Source organism: Schistocerca serialis, chromosome 2, assembly GCF_023864345.2.
Source record: "Schistocerca serialis cubense isolate TAMUIC-IGC-003099 chromosome 2, iqSchSeri2.2, whole genome shotgun sequence".
Classification (NCBI taxonomy): Eukaryota; Metazoa; Arthropoda; class Insecta; order Orthoptera; family Acrididae; genus Schistocerca; species Schistocerca serialis.
The window spans coordinates 962,112,264-962,131,838 of record NC_064639.1 but is presented as its reverse complement, the minus strand read 5'-3'; the positions used below and the strand labels follow the sequence as shown (position 1 = coordinate 962,131,838).

General features: G+C 37.9%; 1 protein-coding gene across 1 annotated transcript in view; it reads left to right on the top strand.

The window, feature by feature from the left end:
* Positions 1-19,281, top strand: part of LOC126456572 (sialin-like) — a 158,568-nt gene extending 139,287 nt beyond the window's left edge. The window contains exons 8-10 of the mRNA XM_050092317.1: positions 2,097-2,252; positions 8,865-8,950; positions 19,007-19,281. Of these exons, the coding sequence (XP_049948274.1) occupies positions 2,097-2,252; positions 8,865-8,950; positions 19,007-19,240 (476 nt within the window). The 3' untranslated portion in view covers positions 19,241-19,281. The remainder of the gene's footprint in view (positions 1-2,096; positions 2,253-8,864; positions 8,951-19,006) is intronic.
* The last annotated feature ends 294 nt before the right edge of the window (positions 19,282-19,575 follow it).

Genomic DNA, 19,575 nt, shown 5'->3' with positions numbered 1-19,575 from the left:
ACTGGTAATGTTTCACGGCAATCAATCTATATGTCCAGCAGGTGACATGGTGGCCGAAGGTATTCCAACTGGAAGCGCAAGTTGTAGAGAACGTGGCGTACACCTATACATGTGGTTGTATTTCACGTGTTGGCTGTGCTCAGCAAGCGACTTCCAACCAGGCTAGTCAGTTGGCGGTAGATATCTTTCGTGTAACAGCCCGTTTGTAATGGATACACCTGACAAGGACTTCACCATATCAAACGGCACTGCAGAGTCACTGTTCCTAGAAGGTAGTTATAATGCGCCACACGACGTATTCGTGGATTGACATCTTCCTAGAAATGCTTGTGGGACTGCACAGTGCATTAAAAGAAGACCTGTATGCCTCCCCAGCGCAGTTGGCATATAAAGAACCTCCGCTTTTACCAGGAGAGTTTTTCAAATAACGCCCTGGCCACTTTCGTTATATTCAACATTTCCTCGTAGAACTTCAGAAGCAAATACAGGCTATACCACTGAATGGAACTACAGAACATGGAAAAAAGGCTACTTTCATTTCCAAATACCTGGCAACGATGGAGTCTGTTTTACTCCAGTATAGCCCGCTGCGCAGAGCAATGGAAGTGCCCTCACAAGGCCCATAAACAGTTACGGGACGAAATGATAGGACACTCACTCTTTCCATCGAAGGGGTAGGCACAGTAGTGTCCGTCGTGTCCATCGCCCATTCCCAGTACACCTACCTAAGTGCTAAAGATACCAACAAGGGCAGGTCACCCATGGACGCAGGATGTAGGTCACACTGAAGCTGTGAGATCTGCTACGTCATCCATAGTAGGTTCTCCCACGTGGGAACCGACCAGACACCGACCACCCAGATGTGGCAGTCACTTCATAATACCAGCCAACCCACCATCATCCAGCAACAATATAAATGCGTTGCAGAAGGAAAGTAAGCTTCCGTTTCGACCTGCCAGGCACTCGTAGTTCAAGTCAGTAAAAACATTTATTTTTATTTTTTTATTTTCATTTTTTTCGTGGGGATGTCTTGTAGCGAACCCAGCTCGCAGGTCACTCCACACCTATTCATTGGCATCATTGTGAACGATCAACGGTTGGAAGACCACGATCTCCAGCAGACAGTACGCCTCTACCTGCAGCAGTGCGAGCATTGGTGTGTATGCAGTCCGAAAGAACAGATACCATCTTCATATAGTTAAGGCTAACCGGCCATTGACCTTATTCTTCTGTGCTGGATGCATTGCCCGAACTCTTACGGAACTCGGTAAGATTGTCTGCCACGAGTAATGAGTGTAATGGGCAGGGGCACTACGAATATGGTGTGTGGACATTAAGTTGGGAATGTGGGTCTCACAGGGAGCTTGCAAGGGATGAGTCCCAGGAGTCGCACTATCCTCTGTGCTCTCTGTCGCTCTGATGGATAGAGCGACTGCCATGTAAGCATTTGGTCCCGGGCTTGAGTCCCTGTCGGGGCACACATTTTCAACTGTCCCCGTTGATGTATATCAACGCCTGTCGACAGCTTAGGGTCTTGATTTAATTACCATTTCATAACGGTACATGTGATATCAGTCATTTATCTTCTTGTTGTGCTGCCTAATAAAACTTCGCTATCTTGAACTGAAGTGTACTGTCTCTTCAGTGCCGACGCACTGAAGAATGAAACTCCAGAATGAAAACGTTATTGTAAAATATACGGATGAAAATTTACTTCATTTAACAAATTTAGTAATGAATAGTATTATTGGATAGAACCATTCGTGAAATCACCTAGAATAATTTGGGAAAACCATAGAAAAATCAAATATTTATTTGTACAAAATAAAAATAATGAAATTTTTCATATTAGCAATTTCATACTGAGGAATCAGAAGCACAAAACTGACAGCACTGCTAGAAATAAGTGAAACCTCGTGCACTATTTATTTTAGAATGAATAAATATTTTTTGGTATCTAGCTAACTTCAGATTGCATCAATGACACATTGACACTTGTTATATAATGAGCAATATATACCATAGCTTATTAAGTTTTATTTTAAGTGGTGATCTGTTTCATTGTACTTATCTTGCTTGTGTTATTCTGTTGACAGTGAACATTCTGCAAGGACTATTCATGCTGGGATTGGCCTTCTCCGGCTGCAGTTCAGTGATGGCCACTATTTGTCTCACTGCAGCTCTTGCTATGAGTGGAGCTGAATCAGCTGGAGCTTTATCTACATACATTGACCTCAGTCCCAATTTCTCCAGTAAGCATAGCATTTGGGAAATGACAGTACATTTAGTTGCTACAGCAACTGTTAATCAGTGTTGCATTGCACTCCAATGGTCCTGTCATGAAGTAGAACCTTCATTGTCATAACATATTTTAACAGAGTCAAGCAGCTGTCAAGAACAACTGTCTAATACGTTTTAATTATATTTTAATTATATTTTGCAAAGATTTAACCATAACCTTTTGAGATTTAGTGAAAAATACGCTGAAGCGCCAAAGAAACTGGGACACCTGCCTAATATCGAGTAGCTATCTCTCCCCCCCCCCCCCCCCCCCCGCGAGCACGCAGAAGCGCCGCTAAACCAATGCCTAAATTAGTGCTAGAGGGAATGACACCATGAATCCTGCAGGGCTGTCTATAGATCAGTAAGCGTACGAGTGGGTGGAGATCTCTTCTGAACAGCATGTTACAACGCACTCCAGATATTCTCAATAATGTTCATGTCTGGGGAGTTTGGTGGCCAGTGGAAGTGTACAAACTCAGAAGAGTGTTCCTGGAGCCACTCTGTAGCAATTCTGGACGTGTAGGCTGTCGCATTGTCCTGCTGGAATTGTCCAAGTCCGTAGGAATTCATAATGCTCATGAATGGATATGCAGGTGACCAGACACGATGCTTATGTACGTGTCACCTGTCAGAATTGTATCTTGACGTATCAGGTGTCCCATATCACTTTAACTGCAGACGCCCCACACCATTACAGAGCCTCCATCAGCCTTAACAGTCCTCTGCGTCCCCTGCTGACATGCAGGGTCCATGGATTCATGATGTGTCTCTATACCCATAGACGTCCATCCGCTCGATATAATTTGAAGCGAGAGTCATCCGACCAGGCAACATGTTTCCAGTCATCAACAGTCCAATGTCGGTGCTGATGGGCCCAGGCGAGGCGTAAAGTTTTGTGTCGTGCAGTCATCAACGATACACGAGAGGGCCTTCGGCTCCGAAAGCCCATATCGATTGTGTTTCGTTGAATGATTCGAAGGCTTACACTTGCTGATGGCCCAGCATTGAAATCAGCAACAATTTGCGGAAGGGTTGCACTTCTGTCACGTCGAACGATTCTCTTCAGTTGTCGTTGGTCCAGTTCTTGCAGCATATTTTTCCGCTCGGTGGTGTCGGAGATTTGATGTTTTACCAGATTCCTGATATTCAAGGTACACTTGTGAAATGGTCAGACTGGAAAATCCCCACTTCGTCGCTACTTAGGAGATTCTGTTTCCCATCACTCGTGCGACGACTATGACATCGGGTTCAAACACACTTAAATTTTCATAACCTGGCATTGTAGCAGCAGTAACCGATCTAACAACTGCGCCAGACACTTGCTGACTTATATAGGCGTTGCCGACCGCAGCGCCAGATTCTGCCTGTTTACATCTCTCCAAATTTGAATATGCATGCCCGTACCAACCTTTTGGCGCTTCAATGTATTTACGCACTGGGAAAACGCTCCATTTATTAAATACGATAGAGTGCACACTGCATTCTCTGAAACTACACAAATACGTACTATCAACTGCTGAATGCAAAAATACAAGCTTTTGCTATCAAACAGTATCAAATAATTAAAATACTCGTAAATCATCACTGACCCTTACTTAATAAAACGCAAATTCCAGTGTTGATATCCAGATACTGAACTCTAATGGAAAACAATCGTTTTGGTAGTATATGAGTACCTTATTCTGGAGAGTCTACTTTTGAAATTGCAATGTCACCAGGACTAAATAATTATTAAACAAAGATATGCCTTATATGAACATCTTTCGTTCTGTGATGAAACTCAACATTCTGGGCAAGCTGGAAAGCAGCTTCATTGTCAATCTGTTATTTTGGTATTGCTTTTAACTCATGCAGTTCTATCGAAAGCTGCTTAAAGCTGACGATTTCTCGAGCCGCTTCAGTGACAGCCACAGCCTTAGCTTCAGTTGTGGATGTGGTAAAAGAAGACTGCCTTTGACTAATCCAGGAGATAAGTGGACCTGAATACGGACGAAGAACACCTGATGTCGAGCTCGCTGATCCAATATCGCCACCATGATCATTATCAGTGTGAAATTCCAAAATCCCATTTTTATAATTAATGCATAATTTGTTTTGCCTCTCAAGTACCGTAGAATTCTTTTAGCTCTGACCTGTTGTGTTTTCAAGATTTCTTGATACAATACTGGCAGCATATGCAGTGTCAGGTTGTGTCCCACACATCAGAAACATTTTAGTAACAGGTGTAGCTACAGACTCGTAGTTTCTCATGCTGAAGCGCTCTATCTTCTCTGTGCAATGAATTCGTCTTATGTGTTAGTCCATCTTCTTGTTAGTCAGTTTCCAGACCTAAGAAAAATAATACAGATGTTGAAATAATTTTGAATTTTTCTCTTAAATCTCTGATAAATTCTTGAAGTTCCAATTTTCTGTTAGCCGCAATCAAACTGTAATAAACACAAAGCACAAATAATATTTTCTTACACTCCTTCTGTTTCATCAAAAGAAAAGGATCATCTTCACATCTGCGTAAGCCTAATTTCGTAAAATGATTACTGAGCTTCTCAATCCAGCAACGAGGAGCCTGCTTCAGTCTGTATATACATTTCATTTTCAAACCACCACAAAGAAATGCAATGAGAACGTTAATTTGTACACGTTTCATGCCCTAATCACCCCTAATCACCAGTCTTGTATTTATTGACTGAGCCATCAGCATTTGTTTTCACTTTGTACACCTATCTGTTGGAATGGGCGTGCTTCCAGGTGTCAGTTCAACCAGGTCCCACGTTTTATTTTTAGAGGAGCTTTTATTTCACAATCCATGGCTTCTTTCCAGATACCCGTACGAACAGACTTCATGGGTTCGCTGCACGTTTCTTGTTTCTGGAAAAATGTTGAGATATGCATCACATAGTTTCTAAATTTTTGTCGAGTTCTAAGAGTTAAACAGTCATGTAGATATGGTAAGGGTACTTCACTTGTGTCTTCCTGATGTTACTCCTGAGGGTCTTCATCTACGTTCAAGAAACTGTCTTCCTCAACACTCCCACTGTCAATAAGAGACTGGTCCTAAGTCTGAGGTGCTGGATCCTGCTGATTAAGACTAGAAAAAGTGGATCTTTCTCGCTCTCCAGTGGTCTCTCCCGAAAGATAAAATCTTGTGATCTAAGGGTTTTGCACTCCTCTTCACAATAAATTCTGTAATCTTGATTGTGATCATATTCAATAAGGATTCCTTTCACTCCTTCCTGTTGCTTCGGAATATAGACATGGGAAATGGAGCCTGTCACTCACGAATGTTTCAGTCTTGTGTTCTTGCAACACCACAGTTCATACAAGTTCCTGGAATACTGAAGGGCCCTGTTCGGCTCAATGTGTAGACAGCAGTGTTCACCATCTCCATCCAAAGCTTTTGTGGAATATTTCCATGTTCATGCATTATGGTTCTGGAAGGTTCAACAACTGTACAGTTCTCTTCCTCCCAACATTTATTGTGTTCCAAAGTGTAGAGCATTGTGAAGTGCTGAATTCTACTTTCGTTCCAAAGAATTTCCTTTCCTTGTCTGTTGTCAAATTTTTTGTATTGTCACTCTCGAGTTCACTGACGCAGCTTGTGCTTCATCTACGAACTGGGTTAACTTTTCTACAACTCCACGTTTTTCTTTGATTAAATATGTTTTCCTAAGCTTTGTACAACCATGTTTTAAAAATAAAAAATACCGACATCCTGACACTAAATCTTAAAACGGGTCGATTTGAAAAAGCTCACCTGGTGCTACTGTCCTCTTGTTGGTTCTACATGATAAATAGTGAGCCTTGCCCTAAATACAGCCTTCAGCGGTTCCACTGTCGACATACACCTTGATATTTAGCTCTCTTCTAAGTACGAACTTCACACGAAACTCATTCTGGTATCCAAACCTTTCGTGTTTGTCTCTGCTACTGTCACTGACTTCACTGAAGGAAGTAGCTTTGACATTTCTCACAGCCTGTTTAAAAAGTTTTCCAAAGTGATCACGGACTTCTACTAATGTAGTGGGTTGACCAATCTTGAAACTACAAATGATATGAAACTGCAGATGATATGACTTTACTTTCTGAGTCCTGTGCTGCAGGAACAGAGAATAGATTATTGTGAATCTGAGGTACATACCATACACTTGCCAGAGTAACTCTGAACCATTTTCCTCCGACTGCTGCTTCATTGTATTGCACCTTTCCTGATTGCTTCAATTATGTCACCATTAGCTGTAGATACTGAATGTCCTGTTGAAAAACTTTCTATCATTTGTAATGTGACTTGCTGCACCTTTGTCTATGTAGCAGTCATCATTTCTGCGTTCAAAGTTCACCACAGAGTAACAGTAAGAAGTATCATACTGTTATCTATATTAACTGGTTTTGCAGGATTCCCATCAGCTACCCACTTTCTGTATACTTTAATTGTATGTTTGCATTCCTTACGTTACATACATTTTAATTTCTTTTATTCTTTCTCTTCATTGGATTTATGCTGAGACGATTATCTGGATAAATCTGTAGTGAGGGCCTCTTGTTTATTAAAATCATTATCCTTTGTCTTCAAAGTTTTGTCACAGGCCCACAACTGATTTGTAAGATGAACAATTGTTCTGCCATCTCTAGACATTATTATCCAACAAGATTTAAACAAAAATAGTAACAACCTAATATTTTAAAATCATAAATTAAGCATTTCTGGATTATTTACAATATCTATAGCCATTCACTGTTTCAATTTCGAAATATGTTTTTCAGTATCGTCTTCAGAACCATTTTTGTAAGTAAAGAACTGCAAGAAAAGGTTTTAAACTTTGCCTCCAGACACACCATCAAATATTTACGAACATTTATACACTTTAAAAATACTTCATTTATTAAATACAGCACATTACACACAATATCTTCACAGAGACTACACATATACATACTGACACCCACTGAATATTACAACACAAGGTTCAGTTATTAAGTAACATGAAAGCTGTAAAAAAATCAAAATATTTAAATTGGCATGTTCTTCTTTGTTCCTATGAGAACTGTAGAGGAACAAAAAACAGAAAGAAAACAGTTACTTTTTAGAAAAATGGTTCAAATGGCTCTGAGCACTATGGGACTCAACTGCTGTGGTCATAAGTCCCCTAGAACTTAGAACTACTTAAACCTAACTAACCTAAGGACATCACACACATCCATGCCCGAGGCAGGATTCGAACCTGCGACCGTAGCGGTCGTGCGGTTCCAGACTGTAGCGCCTTTAACCGCTCGGCCACTCCAGCCGGCTTTTAGAAAAATACTGTTTCCCCATTAATAATAATTGTTCGTACGTAGTCTCTCCTTCCCTTACATTCTGTTCAGCTGGAACATGAATTTCTATCTTCAAACATTCTCAGAAGTTGAATAGATGTTTAACTTCCTGTACATATGTTCATACATATCAAGCAATGATATGCTGAAGTAAACCATTCTTACCCCCTTGTCACAATCAATACGTGGAGAAGACATGCAAACTTTTGTAAGTGAAAATATTCTCTACTCTATTTTACCAGATAAATTTTTCGTTATAGAACCAGTCAGTGCAAGGAATTCACAGCATTTTGTGGATAATACAGCATTTCCTCACTGAACAGACAAAAAGTCTACATAAACTATCTGCAGATTCGCTCTCATAGCCTACCATTTAAGCTACATTTTCAGTCTTAAGTTGAAACTGTTTTTGACATCCATTTTGTATATAAGTGAGGGTTGTAGTAAAATATAAGAATTTAATCGTATTTATAATAAATTTATAATAATGGAAATGCAACAACTAACCTAAAGAATGTATACATCTCTCTCTCTCTCCTTCTCTCTCTCCCTCCCTCTCCATCTCTCTCTCTCTCTCTCTCTCTCTCTCTCTCTCTCTCTGTGTGTGTGTGTGTGTGTGTGTGTGTGTGTGTGCTTAGAGAGAGAGAGAGAGAGAGAGAGAGAGAGAGAGAATGCATGAGGGGTGTAGGACTGTGGAAGGAAGAATGGTCGGAGGAGGTTGTACACCTTATGAATGGAGAAGGAGTCTTATGTGCAGAAGACAGAAGGGAAAAGGTAATGTGAGGCAGTGGGCAGAAACTTAGCAAAGGCCAGTGGGATGGCGTGAATGCAGAATTAGCTGGACAGACCATTTCCTCATTCACCTTAGCAGTTCAGATGGAATGTGACCATCTGTATATATATATATATATATATATATATATATATATATATATATATATATATATATATATATATATATATATATATATATTCACTGATTATTTGAAGTTATTTATTACATTTAGAATTAAACTAGATGGAATCTAGGAGAAAGTAAACATACTCATACAGGACAGTGACCTAAAATTGTTTCAGTGTATCAGATAGTTTCACAACTGCAGATATTCCATCTATGTTTCCAGAGTCCTGCTAGTCTGCTGTCAACATATATAGTCAAAAAGTGCAGAGGAGAAATGTTTGTTGAATCATTAATTCTTACAATCACATTTTTATGAATAATTCTTGAAATGTCTGCTGTTGATATTTTACTGTGATTTTTTTTTTATGACCAGGTGTACTCGTGGGCATCGGTAATATGATCTGTGTGACTCCAGGGTTTATGTCTGCTGCAGTTGTTGGTGCTTTGACATACAAAAATGTAAGTTATGCTGTTCTTGGTAATATCCGATAACTATGATTTTCTGTAACCCAATAATGCTTTTGGCATTTAAATTTTGTCATTGCAACAGAACTGATATGTATTTTGAAGTGTCAGCTCGGCAGCACCAATCTTGATCACCACAAAGGTGATAATCTAATCGAGTGTGGGATGGTAATTGTTCATTGATGTAATTGACACCATATTTTAGATGACACTAAGACACACTTATTCCTAGCGAAGTTCAGCTGTTAATTATAGTGATCAGTTTATAAAGTACAAAAATTCATTAGTGCATGTCTACAGGCCAGCATGCACAAACACAGTGGGAAGTAACTTGTTTTGTTGTGGTACAAGATTAACAATTCATATTTATCTAAAACGTCACTATTCAAATTTATCACAGTCCGTTAAAGACGACTATAGATCGATGTTTCATTTAAGACAGTCCCTAACCAGATACTCTATGTCCAACAATCACTAGTTTCGATGACAATTACCTTTCACGATACTTATTAACCACGACACAATTCAGTCACCATGCTAATTCATTAGGGGCGCTGTGATCATACGAAAGTTTTTACACATTTTAGTTCTTAAGTTTCGCGGTTGGTGGTGCTCATATTTTCTCTTATATAATGGGCATAACTGTAGTATGAGTCAACAACGAGCGCCTGTTCGACATACTGCATGTTACCCGTTAGATATTAACCTGCTTACTGACTATTTGGGTGACGTCCAACTACTTATAGACGAGCAAATTGTTTTCTGGAAAAATACATAATGCTTTAAAATTTGGCTATGTTAGAATTTCCTATTTTTGATGAACAACAAGAATCAGTGGAACTTTGGATTACAGAAAATGTTGCTGACAACAAATTTATGAAAATACATGGACACTATTTTTCTTCTGGAATGTGATTCTCGTCATTTACATGAACAGATGCCATAATGAAGTTTTCACCCTGCAGTGGAGAGTGCACTGATATGAAAGTTCCTCATAGATTAAAACTGTGTTGCAGAGGGAGACTCGAAGTTGGGACCTTTGCCTTTTGGGAGCAAGTGCTCTACTAAAGCATTAGCGGAATTATAATTGTGAGGACAGTCGTGAGTCGAGCTTGGGTAGCTCATATGGAGAGCACTCGCTACAGGTCCTGAGTTCTAGTTTCTGTCTGGCACACCCTTTTAATCTGCCAGGAAGTTTCAACAAATGCCATGTTTCAAATCAAAGTAAATAACATGATTTTATTATGTGGTGAGTTAATCAATCAATTCTATATGTACAGAAAAATTAAGACAGCACAAGTATTTTGGCAGCCCTGGCGCAGACCAAACACGCTGGAATATTGAGCTCGTGAAGATAAATAGTTAATTCTATAATAACCGTCAATTAAGTTAATATTGCACTGTAAGGAAGTTAATTAGAGCCTGTTTCGTATTTACGTATTATCTATTGAAGTATTGAAGGTTTCACTCGTTTCAAAGTATTTCTCAAAAAAAAAAAAAAAAAAAAAAGAAAATATAACTTAAGGACCAGTTTCCATGTACTTTAGATGTAGGTTTACATACAAATTTAAGGCATTTGCTTAAGTATTAAGTGAAGAATTTAGGTTTTTTCATTACACATATATTTGGTAGTGCCGTATCTACTCGACGAATTAAAGGATTGAAGTTCTATCTTTATTTCCTTTCAAAACATGTAAAGTACACACCACACATACATGATCTTGTGTCTAGTTATTCAGGTACGCAAGTTTTGATTTTTAACTGTTAATTTAAGCGCATTACGTTATTATATTAATAGTATACCCGTATATTAGTGTTCCACATAACTTTAGTGACTCTTGTGATCTGTTGATTATTACTATTATTACCTAGATAAGTTTTGACAAAAAATTGTAAACAACGATGAGTGAGAAGTGTCTGAGTTGCCATAGGAAAGTCAGTTCTGGGTTTTGTACAGCAGTTGTGACAGATGGTTACACTGGGGGGTATGTAGTGGCATGGGAATTCGGGAAGTAAATGCGTCTCTTCCTAGTATTGCAAAGTATCTTCAAGGGATTGGAAGATAGCTGAACAGGAAGGGAGGATTAGAGCCCTTAAGGCTGAATTGGATAGTGCTACTGAGCAACTGATGAGGTTAAGGGGGGAGAAGGGTGAAGACAGGTCGGAAGTGGTAGCAAGTAACAGGGGCTACAGAAAGAGAACGGTATCTGACAGTTTCATCATTGGCACAAACAAGAGATTTGCCTTGCTACCTCAGTCACTAAGGAAGAGTTTCAAGTAAATGTAAGTGTAGTCACCACTCAACAGACTTTCACTAGGAAACCAACAGTTTCAAAAGAGGTAGAAAGTAGGAGGAACGCTATGTTGTTAAGTAGCAGCCATGGAAGAGATGTGGGACAGATCTTGCTAAAAAAAAATTGCTGACAGGTACCAGAACATAAGTATTTTCAAGCCCAGTGCATGTCTTAGCAAAGTGATAGAAAATGTAGGATCATCGTGCAAGGATTTTACAGAGCAGAAATGTGTTGTGGTAGTGTTTGGAGCAGGAAGCAGTATTGATAGGTATCAGGGGTACAATATTGAGTGTGACCTAGTAAAAAAAGCGTCTGTGATGAATGATACAAATGTTGGCCTGGTTCCTGCTTTCACGCAGTATAAAACGGCCCCAATTAAACAGCTCTGTCAGGAGAGTCAATATGGAGCTAAATCAGCTGCTTTGGGCAGCTACTTTGTCAGGCATAGGTTTGGTTTTGTGATAGTACTGGTAGGTGGGACTTCACATGACATGGCCTGCATTCAGCAGGAAACGGAAGAGTAAATTGGCCGGGACGATAGCAAAATCTTTAAGAGGTGGCTCTGAAACTCATGGGAGTACCACTGTTTTAGGGTAAGATCAGTGTCCAATCATCCAACATTGATTGAAATCAAGCTTAATGAGAAGCTGAGACAAGTACGTACTAGAGCACTTGCCTGCGAAAGGCAAAGGTCCTAAGTCTCGGTCTGGCACACAGTTTTAATCTTCCAGAAAGTTTCACGTACTAGAGATGTTAAAATATCACAAAATTCTCATAACACTACAGTGAAAAATAATGTTAGTATGCCACAAGATTCTCATAAATGGTTCAAATGGCTCTGAGCACTGTGGGACTTAACATCTGAGGTCATCAGTCCCCTAGAACTTAGAACTACTTAAACCTAACTAACCTAAGGACATCACAAACATCCATGCCTGAGGCAGGATTCGAACCCGAGACCGTAACGGTCACGCGGTTCCAGACTGAAGCGCCTAGAGCCGCTCGGCCACAGTGGCCGGCGATTCTCATAAAAGCACAGTGAAAAATAACGTTTGTATATTGCATCAGAACATTAGGGGATTAAAAACAAAGCAGATGAGCTTCTTGTTTATTTAGATGACTTGGAAACTGAGGGTGGAATAGATGTACTACGGCTATCTGAACATCATATAGTCACAAGTATGGAAATGGTAAATGTAAGTGGATATAAGCTATCAGCACATGTAAGCAGAGACACTTTGGAGAGAGGAGGAGTTGCAATATATGTTAAAATCTGTGATAGTTGGAAAAGTTTCGAAACGAAATGTTTTGTGTAGAGCAACATATAGAAGCATGTGCATGTGAGCTTAAACCAAATACTGGTGCTTTTGTAACTGTAGCTGTGTATAGGTCCCCATTGGGAAATATTCAATTATTTTTGGAAAGCTTGGGTTGTTTGTTGTGCTATCTGTCAGACAGAGGGAAACGAATTATTGTTTGTGGGGATTTCAATGTGGTTTTCTGAAAGAGTCTGATAGAAAGATTGACTTCGAAGTATTACTTGGTTCTTTCTGTTTGACATCAGTTATTGATTTTCCTACTCATGTGGTACAGGAAAGCAGCACACTGATATATAACTTTTTTATAGACCAATATAAATTTAATCAAATAAACACAGAGTTCCATATAGTAATGCAAAATAGTCCTCCAAAATAGTGTGCTAAATCAACGATTTGACAATTGAAAGTTTAGGTAAAACTTGTAACAGTTAGACTGGGATGAAGTGTACAGGAAATTTGATAATAACTAAAAATTTAACCTATTTCATGATACCTTTGTGAGTATATTTTAAAACAATTATCCTAAGAAAATAGTGAAATATAATTGCAAGAAACCATTTAAAAAGTCATGGCTTACTAAAAAGAAACAGAAAAGGGAAATGTATCTCACAACTAAGAGGGGTAATGATTCAGAAACAGTTAAACATTACAAAAAGTACTGCACAGTATTAAAAAGTCATGGCTTACTAAAAAGAAACAGAAAAGGGAAATGTATCTCACAGCTAGGAGGAGTAATGATCCAGAAACAGTGAAACATTACAAAAACTACCGCACAGTATTAAGAAAAGTTATTAACAAGTGCAAAAGTATGTGCATTATGTGTGAGATTAGCACATCTGATAAAATTAAAACAATATGGAATATTTTTAAAAGGGAAACAGGGCAACTGAGAGCACAGTAACACAGTATTTCTATCAAACTCTGTGAAAAGTTTGATAACGAGAAGTCATTTTTTAAGTCTTGTAGAGAAAATAGGATCCAGCTATTCATTAGAAAAAGCAAGGCAGTATATGGAAGAAGCAATACCTATGCAATTTGGTAAAACTGAAATTCAACCCACCCATCTTACTGGAATTAGGAAAATAATAAATTCACTCAAAAGTAAAAGCTCATATGGAATTGATGGCATTTCCAACAGAGTACTAAAAGCTTGTTCCAACAGATAAGAAGGATTCTCAGCCACATATGTAGTAGTTAATTGAAACAGGGCATTTTTCCAGATAGACTCAAATTCACTATTGTTAAACCATTGGTAGAAAAAGGAATAGGTGTGATGTTAACAACTATTTACCAATATCACTTCTGACAGCTTTATCCAAAATTCGCGAAAAAGTAATGTATTCAAGAGTAGCATCACATATTTGCAAAAATGAAGTGCTAACAGAATGTCAATTTGATTTTCAGAAAGGCTTCTCAACAGAAAATGCTCTATATGCTTTCTCTGATCAAATATTAAATGCAGTGAATAGCCGAACAGCACCCACTGGGATATTTTGTAATCTCTCAAAGGCTTTTGATTGTGCAAAACATTAAATTCTTCTAGAGAAGCTTAAGTATGGTGGTATGAGTGGGACAGTTAACAAATGGTTTAATTCATATTTAACTGGAAGAATGCAGAAGGTTGAAATTAACAGTACAGATAGCCTGCAAAAATCAGTAGAATCCTATAACCGTGGAGGTATCAGAAATGGTGTCCCATAGGGTTCAGTCTTGGGTCCCTTATTGTTCTTACTAGATATTAATCACTTACCACTCTATATACATGAAGATGCAAAGCTAGTTCTATTTGCTGATGAGAAAAGTATATTAATCACACCCAACAAACAAGAATCAGCCCAGGAAATTGTAAATAATGTCTTTCAGAAAATAATTAAGTGGTTCTATGCAAATAGACTGTCACTAAATTTTGAGAAAACTCAGTATGTACAATTCTGTACCATAAATGGCAGAACACCATTGATAAATATAGACTATGAACAGAAGTCTGCTGCTAAGGAGGAATATTAAAAATTGCTGGGTGTGTGCACTGATGAGAAATTCAATCAATCCATGATCTGCTGAAATGGTTAGGTTCAGGTACTTACGGTGTTAGGGTTATTGCAAATTTTGGTGATAAATATGTCAGTAAATTAACCTACTACGCCTATTTTCATGTGACACCATATTTTGGGGTCACTCATCACTAAGAGAAAAAGTATTCACTGCACAAAAGTGTGTTATCAAAATAATAGCTGCAACCCACCCAACATCACCTTGCAGACATTTAGTTAAGAAATTAGGGATATTCACATTACCCTCGCATACGTATATTCACTTACAAAATTTGTTATTAATAACCTATCGCAGTTCAAAAATAACAACGAAATGCATAGCTACAATACTAGAAGATAGGATGATCTTCACTATTCTGGGTTAAATCTGACTTTGGCCCAAAAAGAGGTGAATTATATTGCCACAAAAATCTTCGGTCATTTGGCAAATAGCGTTTGAAGTCTGACAGATAGCCAACCAACATTTAAAAACAAATTAAAAGAATTTCTGAATGACAGCTCCTTCTACTCAATAGATGAATTTTTATATAGAAGTAGTAAATGTAAAAAAACAGAATTGATTACTTTGTGTAAAGAAAACTTATGTTAAAATGACATATTCCACATCATTACGAAATGTCGTATTAATGACCTATGGAACAAGTATTAATGTATGTAGTCAAAGTACAGAATCTAACAGTGGTTTTGACTAAATCTTTCGTGGCAATTGACACTAGTCAAGAATTTTAAATTTAATTATTGTAGAAGTTAATTAGTTTTCTGCAATTCCAGATACTTTATAGGAAAGTCAGAGTGCTTAATGTTCGAATGTGTAGGTCACTTTATTGACTGATGTTGCTTAGCTCATAGGTTTTTGCATGTTATGAACTATTATTCTAACTTCAGTTAACAGTGACTTAGAATTAACTGTACCCTAATGAAAACAGTTTTACATAAATTGAACCACAACAACTGAAATAAGACCCTGAATAATAAATTTAAGTAAAAGTTGGTGGAAACAAGAACATGAGATTTTCAAGTAAGTGCCACATGACAACAGATAAATGTATTGAAAATAAGATGAAATTTAGCAGTTTTTTTGGGTGGAAGGGTGGAGGGGAAGTAGGAAAACATAACAGATGGGAAGAATCCATCTGCTTTGTCACGCCACATAGTAAACATCTGTCACTGTGGAAATCAGTACTCAGAAGTGCCTACCACGATTTGCTATTTAAGTTGAAGATGCTGCTAAAGCAAACTGTAGTCTGTTTATTTAAGTACACAGTATAAACTTCAGATAATATCAGTATTTGATTTTCACAGTCTAAACAAGCTGTTTTTCATTGTTCAGAGTTTAAATATGCCACAGACATTATCATAAAATTAGGCTTCATATTCCTATTATACAATTTCTTCTCCGCTGGGGTTTTTTGCACCTTCAATCCTGCCATCACCTCTTTTAGTGAGAACAGACAGATCCAGAAAAAAGTCACAGGAACGAATTGGGCACAACAAACAAATTTTTTGAAGGTTCCATGTGTAGTGAAGGAAGGTTTTAACAAATTACTGAAAGACACAAGACATAAGATGAACAAGAAATGCTATAGTTATGAGTATCATTCTACATGACCAGCTTAATGGCAGATTTCTGCAGTAAGGATTAGATGTCCTCTCCCTTTAGAGTTCTTTATAATCAGCTGGGATGACTCATTGTGACTTTTCTTAAGGGGTGCAATGAAAGATGGCGTGTAGATTCCTCTAATGACACATGATTTTGAACAGCTGAGAGGAGAAATAATGAAGTACACAACTAATATTCACAAGACATTTGATGGTAGATGTAAGAATACGTCATTACTTTGTTACACCAAAGAGGACAGTCACAATGAACGCCTGCAGAGTCTGCTGAAATCTTCGATGGATTATTTGTCCACTGGCATCTAGTGGCATTTTGTCCTGTGTGACTCGTGGTTTTTGCACTGCTGCATTTTTAAACCTCCAAGATTAAGTAAATAACATTATATTTGATTAATGATAAACGCAAGCAACACAAATTGTACCAAGACATAATTTTTGAAAAAATGTGGATGACATAAAAATAATGGAAGGAGTTTCATTAACCACTCACCGTACAGTTAGTGTCGAGAGCTGAATTAGCACATAAACAGTTTTGAAATCGTCGTGTGAATGGGGGAACGAGTGAAGAAAAGTTTTGTAAAGTTTTCAGATATACTGAACAGATCACAAATAGGAATGAAATCAATTGCAAAAGCCATATTTTGGATGACTTCTTCGTGCTAAAAGTAAACACAGATTCTTTAAGTTACAAATAGTTCCAGTCCACAGTCTTCTCCTGATTATGTTTTAAAAAGGTAAAATTATCTAAAATATTTAAATTGACTTTAGTTTTGAAGATCAGCTCTAAAATTTAAAATATTTGTGAGAGTATAAAATGCTGCAAGGAGATGCAAAGTAGAATGATAATCATATTCAGAAAGAGTTAAACAATAGGCATATGAAAATGGCAAGAAACGTAGCTTATTTATCAAAAAAACTTGTATGTGACGAAGAGCGATTATTGCCCTGCAATTAGTCAAGGGCACGCTTGCTGTTAACCAATTCTCCCTTCTTTACCTACCATGTAACCACGTTGGACAACTTAACCACAGTCGCTTCTATGATTTCGCCTACCTTCGATTATATCCTGGGGTCGAAATTTGGTGCTGAAATCCATTCCCATTCCTCCCAGAGTGGGATTCTCTTTGTTTGCCATTGTGTCTTCAAGGCCTTTGCCAAAAAACCAATATGCTTGTCCCATGTATCTCACACTACTTTCAGTTCCATCATTTTCATCATCACAGTCTATGTCCTTGAACAAGACCACCTCTGAATGAATTGTGTCATTCACCATATCTACTACAATCACTGACTGTGTTCTACATGGCCATGGCCAATAACCAATAGACACTCTTATGAATGCCCACTACCAAACTGTGGTCAGACAGGAGCTCAACTATGTACACTCAATGATGTCACTAGCTGTTTCACAGCCTATATCGTCAGGATCTTCACATCTTAATGGCAATTTCTATTAATTGCTTATATAGAAACAATCCATCCAACAACGCTAGCCCTTACGTCTGCTAACCTCAGACACCATTAGTCTGACTCTTCCCATTCCCATGTACTTATTCCCCATCTCCTCCAATCACTTCTGTCCTTCAAGTATTTTTTTTTTTTTTACTTTTCTCATCTCACTCTGTACAGCCTGGTCTCTACACAGGTAGTGAATTACAAATAAAGAGTAAATGGGACACTAAATAATTCAGTTAATTCCCAGTTACTTATGTTTGTTAGAAAGTTAATCAACTAGCTTTGCCAAATGTACTACTCACTGAAAGATCTTACTGAGCAGTTCTGAAGTTAAAGGCAATATACACAATGTGCGCATTAGAGAAAGCAATAATTGTAGCATAATATTTGATTGAATGTCCTCTAGTATGAAATGTAATCCTAATGGTGCACTTTCTTCAACATTTACGTGTTTAGTTATTGTGAATTAGAATTAACATATTTACTTAATTCTCTGAAATATTTGAAATTCAGTGTAAAATGGAAACAAACAGAAACTCCAAGCTATGCTAGCGAAATAATTTGAGGAAAAAACTGTAATCACACAGTACACAATGCAGGCTTTCACAGCCAGTATTTGGGACCCTGGAGATTTTTGTTTTAGAGACATCACACCTTGGACGATGGCTTATTTCTGAGCATAACACAACAGAAGAAGGACTGAAATTAGACAGGTTGTGGGTTTTTGCGCTAATAAAGCAAACAGCGCAAACTCTTCACTACTACAAACTCAATATCAAAGGTCGCTGGTCTGATGACGTCATGAACTGACCATTGCTTGGATACAAATAAACGCTTCGCCTTTTCGAGCTTCTTCAAGTTTGAAACTGCTACTTGAATCTTTAAAGCGTTTCATGATGTCTGAAGCACTCGGAGACGAAATTTTAAGCACATAATTTTGCTTTGGACCATGACCTAACACTCATAAAACAAAAACCATGGGGGTTCAGTCAAGCATCTTCTTAGTGGAGGAGGTCAGAGTTGATCATAAGTTGTACAACCTGTGTTGAACATACAAAACTTAATTTGGTTTGCAGTCAGCATTTAACATACCATAGGCAATGTAACTGCATAGCTGTGACCTTAATAATATGGATTTCCTGCTTCAAGGTAGTGCATATAAAAATGTTATATTCTGCTAATGTAAATGTTCCTCCAATAGATTTTCTTAAGTAGCTCTCAAATAGTTCTTGTGTTAAGTCTCCAGCAAGGAGCAGCATTTCAACATTTATCAGGAATTAATTACTTTCTAACATGAACAATAATTTGTTGCAGCAATCATCTGAACAGTGGAAGAAAGTTTTCCTTATATCAGCAGGCATCCTTTTAGCTCCAGGCTTGCTACACCTTTTCAAATCATCAGCCAAAATTCAAGAGTGGAATTTCCCTAAGTCTATGGCAAAAGAAATGAAAGATGGTGTCTCTGAGAAGGATATGGAAGCTCGACAACGACTCACATCAGAACATGAAATTGAAGATCAGCACAACAGAAAAGAAACAAAACCATAGACAGTGTAAAAGTCTACATAAGCAAGTTAAGAAATTTGAGATCACTGACAAAGACTGTTGACTTTTATGTACAAGTACTTGAAAATTTTAATAAATTCCATTTGTACTGAGCCACTTATTGGCAAGAAATATACCACTAAATTAAGTTTTGTCCATTTTTATTTTATTCATTTATTCACACATCATGTTATGTATATCCCATCGGTGAAGCAGACCGCCCAGGGATGTGGAACAAGTCAAGTTTAACAGGTAAGAGAAGCCACTGCACACTATTCCTGTTAAATGTGCTAGCAACTGATAGTAGCTTGTGGATGTGTTCTTTGATGGCAATAGTT